The sequence below is a fragment of the Apostichopus japonicus genome, chromosome 14 (assembly GCF_037975245.1).
Source record: "Apostichopus japonicus isolate 1M-3 chromosome 14, ASM3797524v1, whole genome shotgun sequence".
Classification (NCBI taxonomy): Eukaryota; Metazoa; Echinodermata; class Holothuroidea; order Aspidochirotida; family Stichopodidae; genus Apostichopus; species Apostichopus japonicus.
In genome coordinates this window covers 15,365,511-15,382,073 of record NC_092574.1, presented here as the reverse complement: position 1 = coordinate 15,382,073, position 16,563 = coordinate 15,365,511, and the positions used below count along the sequence as shown (strand labels likewise).

At 39.0% G+C, this 16,563-nt stretch overlaps 1 protein-coding gene and 1 long non-coding RNA gene across 10 annotated transcripts in view; one reads left to right on the top strand and one right to left on the bottom strand.

Annotated features, from left to right (window-relative positions):
* The window catches only part of LOC139979512 (uncharacterized), a 35,769-nt gene that overhangs the window by 18,511 nt on the left and 695 nt on the right, over positions 1–16,563 (top strand). The window contains exons 2-3 of the long non-coding RNA XR_011797185.1: positions 2,555–2,618; positions 2,843–2,953. This is a non-coding gene — a long non-coding RNA (uncharacterized lncRNA). The remainder of the gene's footprint in view (positions 1–2,554; positions 2,619–2,842; positions 2,954–16,563) is intronic.
* Positions 10,603–16,563, bottom strand: part of LOC139979511 (probable phosphorylase b kinase regulatory subunit alpha) — a 50,893-nt gene continuing 44,932 nt past the window's right edge. For 8 of the 9 annotated variants that reach the window (XM_071990386.1, XM_071990385.1, XM_071990391.1 and 5 more), the window contains one exon: positions 14,009–16,443. In XM_071990386.1, coding sequence (XP_071846487.1) covers positions 16,213–16,443 — 231 coding nt within the window. In that variant the 3' untranslated portion in view covers positions 14,009–16,212. Of the gene's footprint in view, positions 12,218–14,008; positions 16,444–16,563 lie in introns of those variants that run through there. The other variant, XR_011797184.1, reaches the window with a different exon arrangement.

Sequence of the window (16,563 nt, the reverse complement as noted above, 5' to 3'; positions counted from 1 at the left end):
TGCGCCTCGTTGAGTGGAACATTCCATCTTTCAACTCATGAAATATTTGCACTATTGCACTCATAACCCTTTATTATTTGTATAATATATGTCACTGCGTGTTATTTGGTTGTGTCTCTCGTATATGATACACACAAGTGTGATGTACTCGAAGTTTTTAACTTGATAAAAGTGTCTCATAGGCTACATCTGACATATATAAAAGTGACTCAACGCAAGGGGCGAGACAAACTATGACGTGAGATACTATGGAAGTGTACGTGGTGGCTGAGATGGAGCGGTGGGGTGGGGACGGGGGTGGGTTGGGGTGGGTACTGTTTAGGAAGCACAGTGGCTAGTTCTTCAATTCTTTACAATTTTTGTCTGAGCCCCTTTCGATGGTTCATAAACTTTACGTGCTTGACCTATATAACAGTTAGCAGCTAAATCATAATGGTCCTGATTTTCAAGTTCCAGGTGGTTAATAGTCTCCTGTTGACCCAACCTCCCTTAATTCAGATGTGAATAAATTAAAACGATTCAATACATTTAGCCGGTCTATTAGATATAACCTATATACCCAAGCGTGTGTTTTTTATTATAACTTACTACGCGTTGTATTTCTTCCGAAGGAATGGAATTATAATTTTCATTACTTTCATACCGTTTTTATATGAGGGGTGGGGGAGGGGATGGGGAGTGGTAGTTAACATAGGTATTCTTCGTTCAGGTATGCATAATAATAAGTAATGCATTGCTATACAAGTAAGATTACATGACTACGTGAGGATGGGAAGCGCAATGTCCATTCAGCACTGTGATTTGACACGCCATGCAGCCCTGCCTTCATCATTTTTCGTTTCACTATTTCTCTCTCACGAGGGATCGAAATGAAATAACATTTTGATAAGATATTTTTTTTACTTATGTCTAATAATTATTGTTGATATATCTCATGTGATATTTTTGTTTATGTGGAGTTAGTCCCTTTATACATTTCTGACGAGGCCAGTATGCCTTCTATACCTCGGGAAGTAGGATGTAATAGTTTGCTTTCATTTCTCACCAAACGAGAACCTCACCTTCCGACAAAATCACGCCATATTGCACTCATTATCATTTGTAAATCCGGCTTTGATATGAAAAGTAGTCATATCAGAGAGCTCCGTCCAACTTAAAGCAACTGCCTGCGTTTGATTGCATCCATTACATATCTATTTACATGTACCCGTTAGATAACTCAGTCTGGTGCAATGTTCTCTGTGTACCGTTTTCTTTATACAATGTTCATCTTCACTTAAACAAATTAGTTGTGTATATTAGCTCTGTCAATTAGTGACAAAAACAAACACATATCCCTGACTCTTATGAGCAACCCCCCCCCCCACGGCATCCCCTCCCACAAACATCGTAGTGTTGTTCAGTAATCCTACCGAAAAATGCCTTTCTGTAAAGAAAGACTTTTTTATATCTGTGAAGAGAACTTTTATTAACTTAAAACTCTGTTTTAGTAAGTTCATTGTAAGAGTTTGTCAGGTTACAAAGACCAATTAGATTACCCCCCCCCCCCCCACGTAAACATCAATCTATTTCATCGCTTATCCCCCACCCACGCCTTATAACTCTCACAACACCTCCCCCCCCCCCGATTCCCACAATGAAAGATAGCCGGGTTTCATTTCATTTCGGTAGATCGGCGAGACAAGTTGTACAACTGCACACAGGTATATGCATGTTTTGAAGAGATTCAGACTTCATTTTAATCATGTAGTACATATTTTGTATGATAGCTGGTGCGAATGCATGTATGTATATGCATGGTGTGGAGATGTCGGGGTTTAATTGCATTCATGTTACGTATGGTGTCTTACGACTGCACGTATATATACATGTGAATGGTGTGAAGACATCTGACATTCATGCTATGACTGGCTTGCATAATAATTTGGCACAGCTGCACGCAGACCAGTGCTCGGCACGAATATATCAGATCCTCGTTTCACTCACTTAGTGCAAGGTAATCTATATACAGATATCCGATCTTTCTTCCATAGATGTGACACATGATGTACCTATATAACTAAGTAAAGCATCATACAAAAATCGTAGTCGACTCCCTTTCCTCCTCTGCCCCTCCCCCGTCTAGCCCCGCCCCTATCGTCCGGCTATATCTAGGGCGATACATGCGCATGCCCATTGAATGTCTCGAGAAACAATTTTTTTTCTTTTCTTTTGAATGACATGAGCAAGATTAAAATTCGTATTTTATGCCATAAAACCCCGAAGGCGGTGACGACAGGTAACAGAGTATTATCGGTAATATACATATGGTACTCATTAGCACCGTCTGGTCAGATGTATCTTTTAATAACTATCACTTTGAGCAGAGGAACTACGGTGGTTTCTGTCCCCTTCCAGTTCACACGATGTCGTGTGACATCAAACAGAATATTGCTTCGAAAAATGATCAGAATAGAGTTGTACATTCGTCATATTTAGGCAGAATTTTTTTTTATCAATAAACGTCTATTCCTTTTCCTTTTTTTTCTCACGTGACGAAACGACAAACATGCAGCTAAACACCTCCTAAAGAAAGTATCACTGCAATATTTACATATAGGAACACGACTTCATACTTGGTAAGTAGGCCTTTTATATGTAATAAACGGGTATTCTAGGAAAGTTACACTGTTCATAAACAAAGGACACTAAAAGTATTCTTTGCTGTTTCAATGTCAACTCACTATTAGGTTTAGATATAAAAGCGTACTGACAGCTCACAGTACGGATATATTCCCAGTCCCAACAATTCCTCATCCCCTACCCTACTATTTCCTCACTTATTCTATCCATCCGAACTTAGGAACTGGGCTGATGCAAGTTAAATTACATTCTTGCTACCGATACAAAGTTGTACTCGAAGACTTCTCCTCATCTCCGCCATTGCAACAGAGCTTGAAAGTTTCAATCGAAGGTAAGATTGAATTTTTTTAAATTAACACAGTTCAGAGAATACGGGAATGTATGTGTAGGCTTTGATTCTCACAGGAAGCCTGACAGACAGAATCAAATTTAGGTTTCTTTGAACGTACGTGTAACAGCTATTTTCGTGAACTTTTTTGGGGGGGCTTTTGCAGTACAAATCCCTAAACTCATGTTCCCGGTGACACAACATGACCCCATCCTACTATCATACAATGGTGACAACTCCACAGTTGTTTAATGAAATATTTCGTCAATCTCTTCAATCCCTGCGGGGTGTGTATCTTTCCTTATTAAAGGTCGTAAGAGGTTCATGTCAGAAATGTTAAGATTGTTTATGTATTATTCGAAGCGAGAATGGTAAATCTTCCCTGCGTAGTTTTATCCAACAAACAGCTTGAACGACTTGCACCAGATTGCAGGGTGTTTCTGAGACAAGTCAAACTTGTTGTAGTAGAAAAAACAAGCAGAATAGCATGTATATGTTGCCATGTTATTGCTACTATTAATAGCGTATTTGTTCAACACCATATTTATCTAACATCCGCTTGAAACGCCCTGCGTGATAATGACTCGCCCGGTGATGTCATCATGAAACGCTCATGATCTGGGCCTGGTTTCAGCGCAAAGGTATGACATGGAAGCGTTGATTGCATTACCATGGAGATTGGTGTCTAAGGCCAAGGATGAGGGGTTACACTATCCGATGCAGGGGAGGATATGGCTTTAGAAGATAAGATAATATCAGTGGGGAGGTTACGTAACACAAATTGTTCTGCTGTATTTTGTTAGTACCGACGCATTTTGCAATCATTATTACAAAATGCGTCAGTTGTTATCAAAATGCCGCAGGTATTTTTTACAGATTAACAGAGCGTTTGCTATTGTAGGTTACGTTGTTTATTACAATATGCCGCATTACATAATTCACAGAAGCATGTCTATTAGGGGAGGTACCGTAGGAGCGTGAGACGAGGGAAGCCTTCTCATGGAGGGGGCGGGGGGGGGGTTCCAAGTGGTGATCAACACATCACGAAGTAGGTGGGGTTTGTGCATTGTAGAGTAACATATATTTCTTTAATGTGGCACATTCGTGCATGCATTACTTATTCTTCGGAAGACCTACGTTTACTAAAGATGTCGACGATAATTTTGAATGATGAGAATATGGTAATAGATAATGGTTGGGACGCGTGCCTGTTCTCTGACACTATCTAAGCGGAGCGCGACCATGGGTTCGCGCGAAGCGTAAAATAATTTTTTGGGCAAATACACCTCCCAGATCGCCGGAAATAACACTTCCCAGACCCAATGATGCTCCCAAACCTCCTTAAGTTTTAGATCTAATGGCTTAGAAATTTAGTTTGGGGAAATACATGGGGCGTCTGCAGAAAAATCAGGGGACAAATAATCCAAGTAGACATTTGTTTACGATGGGTCTGGGTTCCTCTCCCAGAAAAATATTATAGACTGCCGCAAATGCGATTTCCGTCCAATATTTATTAACTGTGGATAAATATAATAAAATGAAAACTGCTGCATGTCATTTGCACAATGCTGGATTAAACTGCGCCAAAGTTCAATACATGGGAATTTGAAATGCAGCGTTTGGTCAAGACAAATTGGTGGTGACACGGTATATTATGTCTACACCAGTGAAGAAGTTGGTGGGGACGCGTCCCGCTGTCCCACCAGGATCTGCGCCCATGTTCCCAACAGATTCAGTTGTTGGAAGTCACGGAGGTCTAAATAGCCCTTGTCAACCGCCTTACAGAGCACCACGGAGTATTAGGTAAACATATAACATAAGGCTTATATATGTAAATTAGGCTGTAAAATATGTATTGTAGCTCGAATATTATAGTTATATCAGTACATCCAAGTATACGATTAGGTTCATGGGGAGGTTAAACCTCTGTTATAATTTTTTTTCGGAGCATACCACAATAACAATACGCTTTCGTACATATAAATATTGGCCATTAAGAAAACGTTAGGATGCCCATAACAACCAGACGCGACCTTCCTTTAATAACAGGGTGTGCTACGGTCCCGGTTTCCAATCAACATCATCAATTCTAAGGCCTTCATCGTCTTCGTAAGTGGTCTGACTCGGTTGCCGTATGTTCTAGTTACCGCCAATTGGCGTGTCATTTCGTAAAAAGTGTGTTGACCAATATTAACAATACGAGTAGCTGTCCCCGGGCCGATTCGTAGCATAGTGCAAAGGTCATCGAGGTGCAGTCTTAGCTAGAACTGTTATAATCTACAACATGTTGCAGACCTAATGGCTGTAATTGTTGACATTAACTTTCCCAAACGGTTCCTACTTTCTTGCAATGGTGGAAACCCTTTATTGCGACATTGATATGACAAACTATGTCACTGCTCTGTTTCATGATCAAGTGTATTGGCAGGGCACTATAGACTAGACATTTTGTTACAAACACACTCGCCTGTTGCTTGTAACGGCGGTGTATAGGGAAAAAGTGAGACAACAATTTCCTACCGCAATATTAAATGTTTAGACGATTCAACTTCAACTTTAAACTTAGGTGTTTTAAATTTGTAAATTGTCAAGCACCCAGGGTTTTAATCAAGGGTTACTTCAGAGTAACGGAATCATCTGAAAACAGTCTTAGGCCATCCTCTGGTTCTTCTTGTTCATGTGTTGTGCCTAAACAAACAGTGTATTGTGTGTGGTTAGGGTTTTTCTAGTTGTTGGGCCACGGGAATGGAATAAACTACCAACCAAGGTTAAAATACACCGATAGTTTCGATGTGTTTAAATAGAATTGAAAGATACACCTATTCTCTGCCGCTTTTATGTTTAATTTGCTCTAGTGTTAGGTCGTAAAGCGCCACCGAATACTTCGTTGTTCTGTATATAAGCGAGCGCTGTACAATGTTGGCAGTAGTAGTAGTAATAATAATAACAGGGGCGTATCCAGGATTTTCCAATAGGGGGGGGGGGCGTCAGGCATGAATGATCGCCGTCCTGGGGGATGGGTCTAAAGGGAGGGGTGGACAATTTTTGCTTTCGAAGAAGGGCTGAAATGCAAAGTGGTGCCATATGCATGGGCGGCGATCCGTACTTCCGAGTGGGGGGGGGGATATGACCTTGTTGACTATCTAAGCGTAGCGCCACCATAAGTTGGCGCGAAGCGTACAAGAAAATTTTGGGATTAACAAACCCTCTAGATGGCCGGAAACGGCACTTCCCGAGGTTTCCAAGCGGCATATACCCAACTTTAAAATAGGGATGTCATGTCCGAAATATCTCATAATCAGGATCCAAAATACCTTTTTTTTAATTTCGGGTGATATTTTGGGAAAATTGCCCCTGTCAATCTTGTTTCAGGCGCAACGTTAGAATGTTCGAGAGCTCTTTTATATTATTTGATGAAGAAAATGGCCTCATGCAGGCTATTATAGGCCTGTACACATGCAATACACAATTACACATAGTTACACAGGTGCGTATCCAGGGGGGGCGTTGGGGGCGCGCGCCCCCCGGGTAAGAAAAAGAGGAGAGAAAAAAAAGAGAAGAAAAAAGGAAAAAAGAGGGGAAAAAAGAGGAGGAGGAGAGGAAGGAAGGGAAAAGAAAAAGAAGAAAGAGAGAAAAGGGAGAAAAGGAGGGAGTAAAAGAATATGGCTTAATTAGGTGACCTATTCTTCTGTCATCTAGGCTGTCATTTCTATCGCGTGCCGTTTCATTCAACACTCTACCCGCCGAAAAAGACTAGGATCCGATCTTGTCAGTTTTTTAACATGTAGTTAAGAACCCGTTTACGCAGATAATATTTCAGTTGAGAAAACAGTTGAGAAATTTGCATCAGATTGCAATCGTCGGATACCTCTCGCCTTCTCTTATTAGGCTAACTTAAACATTTACTAGCTACAGTTGTATCAAAGACAACTACTGGCTATAGTTGTATCAAAGACATTTCAGGCCTATCTTTGTATCTATAAGTATCAGAAGTTGAAACGTAAGACTACTCTGTACGTGTACCTTGCTAATTTTAAATACATTATGTAGTATTGAATTAGACATTTAATAGCTACAGTTGTATCAAAGACAATTACTGGCTATAGTTGTATCAAAGACATTTCAGGCCTATCTTTGTATCTATAAGTATCAGAAGTTGAAACGTAAGACTACTCTGTACATGTACGTTAATGAGGTATGTGACACAAGATCCGGGGGTTCGATTCCTACCCTCGCCTGATGAGTCCCAAAAGGACGAAACCGGTCGTGAAGTGGAATTGTTCTGGTGTTTTATTCTTTATTTATATGTATATATATATATATACATATATATTTATATATATATATATATATATATACATATATATATATATATATATATATATATATATATATATACATATATATTTATATATATATATACATATACAGGTGCGTATCCAGGGGGGCGTTGGGGGCGCGCGCCCCCCGGGTAAGAAAAAGAGGAGAGAAAAAAAAGAGAAGAAAAAAGGAAAAAAGAGGGGAAAAAAGAGGAGGAGGAGAGGAAGGAAGGGAAAAGAAAAAGAAGAAAGAGAGAAAAGGAGGGAGTAAAAGAAAAACGCGAAGACACCGGGGAGAGAAAGAGGAACAGTGACATCATTACAGCGCTGAAGGGTAGCCAGTGACGGATCAATGATTTCGTAAAAGTGTGACTCACCCTACCCCTTACACCGACAACTCCATTTTTTGACGTTTCCATTTTCCTCTCTCACTAATGATCTATATATGTACTATATATGGTCTATCATAACGCGTGTGTAGAATTGTGCTATGAAACCAACTGTGGCTGGTCTCGAACTCGACCGTGTCGTCGGGGAACATGACGCATTTTGGGATGGGGGCGACCGCCCGCCCCCCCCCCCATTCAGCATTTTTTTAAATGATATCGCTAAGTAATTTCAAAATAGAAAGTGCTTAGAGGCAACTTACAAGGCCTGGGAAGTGTCATTTCCAGCGATCTGGGAGACATTTTCGGCCAAAATTTGCTTGTACGCTTCGCGCTAACAAATGGTCCTGGGTAGTGCCATTTCCAGCGATCTGGGAGGCATTTTCGGCCAAAATTTTCTTGTACGCTTCGCGCCAACCTATGGTGGCGCTACGCTTAGATAATTTGCCTACAGGCTTCGCCCCTCCCTTGGCAAATTTCTCGCTACGCGCCTGTTCGAATTTGTAACGCAAACAGCAGATATCACATCATATCAGTGAGCATGAAAATGGCGTTTCAGGATGAAAAGCCTCAAAACTGTCCGACTTGCCTGAAAAAATAACCAAAAAAAAAACGCGCGAAGCGCGCGTTCAATGTGTTCATGTCAATATCATATAAGCAAGCATCGGTTATTACATCGCATGCCATCATGTACCGCACGGTCCGTTCAAATTGCGCAATATTTCGCGGGATGCTAATGTAAACAACGACATGTCTCATGTAGATGGAGAAAAAGCATGGAGGTCCAATTATGTAAAAACTCTCTTTTACATTAGTAATGGCGAATTAGGGGCTGCACCCCCGCCGCGCAGTGGCGGAGCGTCCATACGGTCGGGGGGTGGATGCCCCCCCCCCCCCCGACGGACTCAAATGGACTGCTGGCGCCTTTTTCAGCTTTTTACCACTTTTTACTTATTCTAGATTATTAACTTTTTTATTGCGCTCTCATCTACTTATTGACATTTGTCACATTTTCTTGGTGTAATTTGGCGATGACACCTTATTCTTCGTTTATCTGCAAATTAGCCAGGCCCGGAAAGGGTCATTTCCGGCGATCTAGGGAGTATCTTTATTCAAAAATTTTCTGTACGCTACGCGCCAACCAGTGGTGGCGCTCCGCTTAGATAGTGTCGAAAGCGCTCCCACAGACCATTCTCGCCACTCCTGACCAATTCCCCCCTAGCTCCGCCACTGCCGCCGCGCCTCCTACGCCTATATGTGTAGTGTTCGGTTTCGGAAATATCTGCTATTTTTTCATTTCCTTCAACCAAGTTTTATAATAGCCGTTATAAGAGGTTTTAATGTTTGTACACCAATAAATTAACTGTGTCTGAATTTTCGAAAATTTCTGACCAACATTCTGCATCACACTTCCCTCTACTCGTGCAATTTTGACCGGTCTGTTAGGGGTTGAAGGAAGTTTTTCTATATTGGTTGTCCATAGATGAAATTTTGTACAACATTATGGGTATGTTTTCAAGTGAGTTTATTCACGAGAAATGTGAATTTTCAAATTCTGAAAAAATATGGGGCTTAAAACCTTGAAAAGTGGGGCTGACGGGTATTGTGGGCCGCGACGTAGAATCACCTACAAAAGCAAAGACCCACAGGAGATGCCATCAGGTCGAACATGATGTGTGCCGGGTTGACAAACTTCAAAAAGGTTATGGATGGAAAAAAAACTATTAAGAAATACCTGGTTCTCAGGCAAAAAGTGTACATCTGGTTGGTTATTTCAAGCCCGAGAAGTGCCGTTTCCGGTGATCTGGGGGGGGGGGGGTTCAAAACAAGAAATTTTCTTGTACGCTGCGCGCCAACCGATGGTGGCGCTCCGCTTAGATAGTAATTCGCGCCCCCCGGGTTTGAAAATCCTGGATACGCGCCTGTTACATTCCTAGGTACCGATTGCTAGGGCATCCAGGTGAAACGTGTATTAAGCATTACCCTGGTAACATGAGATTCTCAGCTGTTCGAGGGAACATGTACGTGTGTAGGCCTACTATAGGGCCTATATGAATACTATGAGGGTGCATATATGTACTATATCAAAACCGTGGGCGCAATAATACATTTTGTTGTTATAGGGCCAATGAAGCCTACAGTCAACTATTCTTGCTTTATAAAGACGCTTTATTTGAAAAGATCGCACTGCGTTTATGGTAGGCGAGAAATGAAGCTAAAAAAGAGCCGTACATTAACGATGATGCATAAATGTAGGCATGAAAATATTCTTATCCCTGGCATTTGGTGGGGAGGATATGGTGTATTACATCCCCTCCACCCATTTTCATGGGGGGATATATCCCCCTTCCCCCCCCCAGGATCGCCGCCCATGGCCATATGTGATCCATTTTTCGACCTTAATAAGCAACATTTCCAGTAAATATGGACACAAAATGCACAATTTAATATGGCTGGCATGTCACTTAGTGTTTATAGTGATAATACAAACACAATTACCATCTATGTTTCTAAAACTATTATGCCGCCGAACTTCGCCAGAACCTTTTTTTGGCAAACAAAAAATAAAGCATACGGGAGGGGGGGGGGGGTTGAGCGATCACCGACATCTCACTTAAAGGTCGTCATCAATTTTTTTATTTTTTTTTGCTAAACTTTTTTTTTTTTGGTGACGGCCAATAGGGGGGGGGGGGCGCGCGCCTGTTGCGCCCCCCTGGATACGCCCCTGAATAATAATAAATATAGTAATAATTATTATAATAATAATAAAAATAATACTAATAATAATAACTATAATAATAAATATAATAATAACTATAATAATAGTAATAATCATAATAATTTTTCAGTTCATTTTCCATGTCGATGCTAAACTCCCGTAATAATGCATAACCACACTTTGGAAGGATCCTCAAGGTTAAAAAAAAAACACGACTTCTATTTCAAGTTTATATAAAGATTTCTTTATTAACAACACTCCGAATCAGCATATATTACACTTATAAAGCTTTCTTTCGAAAAAAAAAGAATAAAATATTCGCAATGCAACAATTATTAAAACGGACGCGTTTGAAATAAAGACATCATGTCATATCACATAATTTTGTCCAAATAAGAGCAACTTATTATGCACGGGTTTGTAAATAACCAACACTTTCCTCTAAGATACACATTACTTTTAAAATACCATCGTCTACAGGTGTTTACCTTTAAATTTCACCAACTTGTTCTGTTCAATTAAGCCCGACGGTTATCCACTTTCCAAACATACTTCCATTATATAGTTTCAGTACTTCGCACAACTTGACTAACACTGGTATTCATATTCCAGTTTAAAAGTAATTATTAAATATGAAAATAACAAAGGGAAACAATCACTCGTGAGAAAAGCAAAGACTTCACATCAACTTGGCACTTTGACATCACACATTGATAAACCGGTGCCACCCCCCCCCCTTCCCACCCCAAATCTTCTTTCCATCCTAACAAAGACTTTCAAAGGTCATCAGCATTGGCGCAAAGTTTTAGTACGTTAAAAGAGTGCAAGAACTATTCAGAAGCATTTTTCATGAGGTATTGATTCTCCATATTACAACCAGCAATTAAGGATTGTCAGAATAGACAATTGGATGTCTCTCTGTGTATAACTACTTCTAGAGTGACCACAAAATGCTTGCAGATATTCGAGCATGGGTGACCATTATTAATAACTTTCTAGCATATTGTTGTTGTTGTTTTTGGGAGAGAGGGGAGGGGGGTACTGATGACCTATGAACTCTGAAATATCGGATGGAGTGTAGCTCATCGTAAACACTGTCATGACCTCCAATTCCAGATTTTAAGCTTGACGTGGCTTATTTCAATGTCTTGTACACTAACTACATTACCACACAGTGCAAGCGTAAACAGCATATTAAAAGAACACATCATGATATGAGGTAACAGCAGCGCCGTGCACGAACTAATATGGTTTCGAACCTTAAAAGCTACTTGACAAACTAAACATCACTCAAAGTCTTTCTGACATATTCAGGTCATAAACTGTTGATTTCTATTATTACACGAGATCGTGAGTATGAAAAGAACTCTTCGTTTATAGCACGTAACTTGTGTACCAACTAATATACATACTCAGCATACTCCCAACAGCATGCTGATGGGTCCTGTTCTGTGCTATCAAACGTGTTCAAAATCTCATTTTCACTTTGATTAGAATAAAGCTTGTCCCGGTATACACTATATGTATAATGTACCATCTGTAGCTAACAGTAATTCTAATAATGAGACATATTCCTAAATATAGTACAGTAGTCATTCTGTAAACTACCGACAATGATTCAACCTGATTTAACTGTACTTTAGTTTATGGTTTCTTCTGTCAGACATAAAGCTAACAGTAATTATAATCACGAGACATATTCCATAAATATAGTAGTCATTCTGACAATGATTCAACCTGATTTAACTGTACTTTAGTTTATGGTTTCTTCTGTCAGACATGTCGCCGTCTTTGCCTAGCCTGTAACACGATGCTCGGAAGAGGGGCATCTGAGGTAGCAAATCTGAAACAAAGAGTTTGATAGAATACTAACAATGTTCAAAAGCAAATTTACATAACAATGAACATATACGAGATCAAATGTCGGTTTTGAGGATGTATAAAGTTTAGTGTAAATATTACATATACCGTATTAAAATAGATTGTAGAACCACACTGATATCGATCTTCTTCAGAGACTAAATGACTAAATGAGGTCATTTAGCCTCTGATGAAGATCCTGCTAGGATCGAAACGTAAGACCAACTTATTTTTACACAAAACTAAATTAAGTAGAATAAAAGAATCATACTTATGTATAAGAAATCCAACTGGTATCTTAAATTTAAGGTTCATGCTGATACATAAAAATGCCTCTCGTCCCCCCCCCCCCCCTCATTCCACCACTTCACACCCTGCTATTACTATCCCTGCATAATAGTAGTCTGTACTTAGTTTGTCAACAAACTTGACGGTATGATGGATAAATATTAATTTGCCAATGTCGTTGAACATCACTCAAGTCTTTTGTTTGGTTCATTAACATTCATTACAAAAACATTGCCCTAGAGAAATAGTACTTAATTAACAAAGATATTTGTTTTGATTTTATACACAAATCCTTCAAATTCCTTAAAGGACTTCCACTATGATTTCAATTTTATGAGCTGCCACATTTAATATTTCACACTTTTATACTCTCATGACAGGACCCCTATCCACCAACCATCTCCCCTTCCCGTCCACCCCCCCCCCACAAGTCCCATCACTCCATGACAATGCTTATTGATAGAACATCATTGGACCACACAAAGAGAAATCACAATTTCATCAAATAAATGCCAAAAAACAAATCAAATATGTAGGCCTGTATGTGAGGATGAGGACATTGTAAAATCATTTACTAAAATATGTAATCCTGAGATTTTAGTAAAGAGTTCTGAACAAGACATAATAATAATACAATAATAAAACAATGATTTTACACATATTTTGTTTTTATAATAAAAAACTTGGTGTTGTGACCTTACTCTACAGACTCTATTTTTGAAGCAGGACAATTGCCATAATCTTCAAACATTCAAAATTCACAAGGAAATGGTAACAGCAATGCAGGTACATACGAACATTTTACATTTGTATCGTGTTGAACTTACACTCTATACCTCTTAAAAACTGTCCCAAATTATTGCGGTTAAATTGTGACCAAGTATGCAAAGAAGTGCTGTCTAATTTAATACTAACATATATATATATAATATGGTCAGAGTGTGTTGGTGTTACGTAACACCGAGATCAATGAAAATCAATGGGTTAAAGGTCGTCAGTTATGCTGGCCAAATCAAGCATACCAAAAATTTGCTAAAGGTTTTCAAACAGTAATCTGCTAGAGGTTCGGACTCAGACTATTAACTATCTAAGAGATTAACAAGTGCAGTCTCCATAACTGACCACTAGTGGACTTTCTAGCATATTATGGGGCATCACTGGTCACCTTTATGCCATTAACATCAGACTGGAAGTTACGACGATGACGATGACGAAATTAAAGTAATAAATATCTTTCCTTCTGTAGATGTAATTCTTCAACTTTTACCGATGTGCAACAAAAGAAGACTGAAATTCCACAAAAACCGCTACCATTTGTTGGAAATCGTTTAGTCGGCGATGCTTGGTTTGATCTGTCAGTAGGATAATTGGAGGGAAAATTAATATTTATCCATTGAATACTGTACTGTTAACAGTAAAACCCATTATACTTTAATATAAAAAATGCCTAGCTGTCAATGTACTTAGCATAAAGAAAAAAATAAAAAAATGCTAAGCATAATGTATATCTTCCTCTGTAAACGAATAATGTTACACAGTAAAACCAAAGAACATTGTCTACTCATTTGCCACAATGTCATTTACTACACTTTGGAAAATTACATTCATAAAAAATGTCAAGCAAATCGTTACAAACTCCACGGTTAATGTATAACATGTATAACAGGTTACCAGCTTGTGTCGTTGACATTAACTCCTACCTTTAGAGTACACATTTTCAACGTAAGGTTACTCAAGTCCAGTGCATTGGACATACTTCAGGTGACTTATTCATTCCGGACCAAAAAACACCTTTTTTCCTTTTTGGAAATAATCTTCCTAATTGGTTAAAAAATATGGCATTCAAATAGAGAGCAGCATTGTAGAAACTCGACACTGTTGTAATTTCTACCTAGGTTTATTTCTCATTCAAATGGGTTCAAACAGCCATATTTATGTTTTGGCTCAAAAAGCCAGATTTAAGATTAGGAACAAGGGTATTGGTTGGGATATTACAAAAAGCATTCTTTCTTACTAGCTACCACTCACAAACAGGTATTTACTATAACCCCCCCCCCCTCCAGCCCCCCAGCCTTCAAATTGGCAATTCAGGTGAGTTATTTAACCCCTTGATCCTTTGCCTTCCTCTCCTGGTTTTACAGTTACATTTAGCCTCCAGTTGAAGTTCACAACATAAGCCGCTTACTGCAGACGGAGCCTTCACAAAGAGAAAAGAGGTCTCCTTTGAGAACGAAGAAAGGCTATGACTTTCTTTAAAATAATAATAAGCTTAAATCGTGAAGTGAAAACTTATCATAACAGCGGTGGTTCTGCTAACGCTTTATGTAAAAGTAGGGCTACAGTGGAACTATATTATGAAATAACTCACTTTGTACAGAATGTCTCTTATTGTAACAGCAAAATTTACATAAGAATCAGCGGGATTCAAATGTTAGACCTGGTATCTTTAATATATATCTTTACCTACACAGGGCATTTTGTAATAGATATTACATCAGTTTGAATTTATCAGTAAGTCTCTACTGCAGGCCACATGTTGATTCTTAAATTTTCTGATTTATCTGATTAAAAAAAAAATCCCTTTTCACACCAAATTCTCTCATATTAGTGAGAGAATCAAGTTGCATTTGCCTGCATGCATATCTTTTAACTTTTTTTAATGCAAGAGTCTCACAGTGTTATTAACGGGGTTGTCTTCTGAAACATGACATGTAAGAGTTTAGAAAATATTTGATATTATTCATCTTCCTGACTTCACACTTCAATAATAATTGATGAAATTAAGAACAAATTATTGACACTTTTAATGCAACCATGGATGAAGCTAGGGGATGGGATGAGAGGCGAGGGGGTTCAAATTACCAAATACACAAAGCTCTTCTCAAACTTCTACAAAACAGTTGCAGTACAAAATTGTTAAGAGGCACAGGAAATTGTTAACTACACAGCTCAATTCCATTTACAGTTGATCACAGGCAATATTTTTTATGGTTGAGCATAATCTTTTAGAAGATTATAGGATAGGTTTGCAGAGACAAGATGATTTGCAGACTTGAAGTTGTCACAGAAGGTGCCAAACATCGCACATCAGACGTTGATATAAAGCCATCATTACCACGACACTGCGATCCAGGGACCGAAGGTTTAAAGAAGATATTTTTTTCCTTACGTCTTGACTATTTCAAGAGGCAAACTGGGGGCAACTCTCGTTAACACATCTAGGGGAACAGAACTGATGTTTAGAGACATCGGACTGACTCGCACACTTTATTTAAAAAAATTCACATCCTTTTAATTCAGATCAATCTTCAAGCAAACATTTGTGTAGTTACCATAAAACACGTAGAATAAATAAAACTTTTGTATGCTATGAATGAGAACAACAATAAATGGTTTCAAGGCTCTGTTACTTTAACTTTACAAATTCTACAAAGTTGCAGGGAAAACACTACAAACATAGTAAGTTTACACAGCAGTTACTGCAGCTTGCTTTTGTCTTTTTCATATGACATGAACAGCAGAATAAATTGAAATCTCATTGGTAAACTTCCGTCTACATACTGAGGTATCAAACAATCACATCTATCCTCAATTTTTTTCATGCAGCATGGCCACATTTAAAGATCACTTCAATAAATAAAAATTGCACCAAAGTCAAAAAAAAAAAAATCCAAAATAAAATGGTGACGTTTAACTTGGCTTGCACTCGACCCGATCCGTTCCTTCAAACATTTGGCGAATGTTAAAATAGTTGAGGGCGGCACGGGTCATGTATATCATGGTCCCGTAGGATCCGCTGGGGGCGCTATCATAGAAATGTTCGCAGATACCTGCGCTGCCCTCACAGCTTAACGGGTAGGGTCTCTGGAAGGTGGGGTCAGTGCTGGCGCAGCAGGCCAAAGCATCTCCATCATAGGCAGCCTGTGGATGATGAGAGAAAGTTTATTTATTAAAGAATTTTGACATCCATGTCAAATTATGAATATTTATGTCTGAAATGGCATCAATTCTACCAATGAATAGTACAATGAAATATTTCTC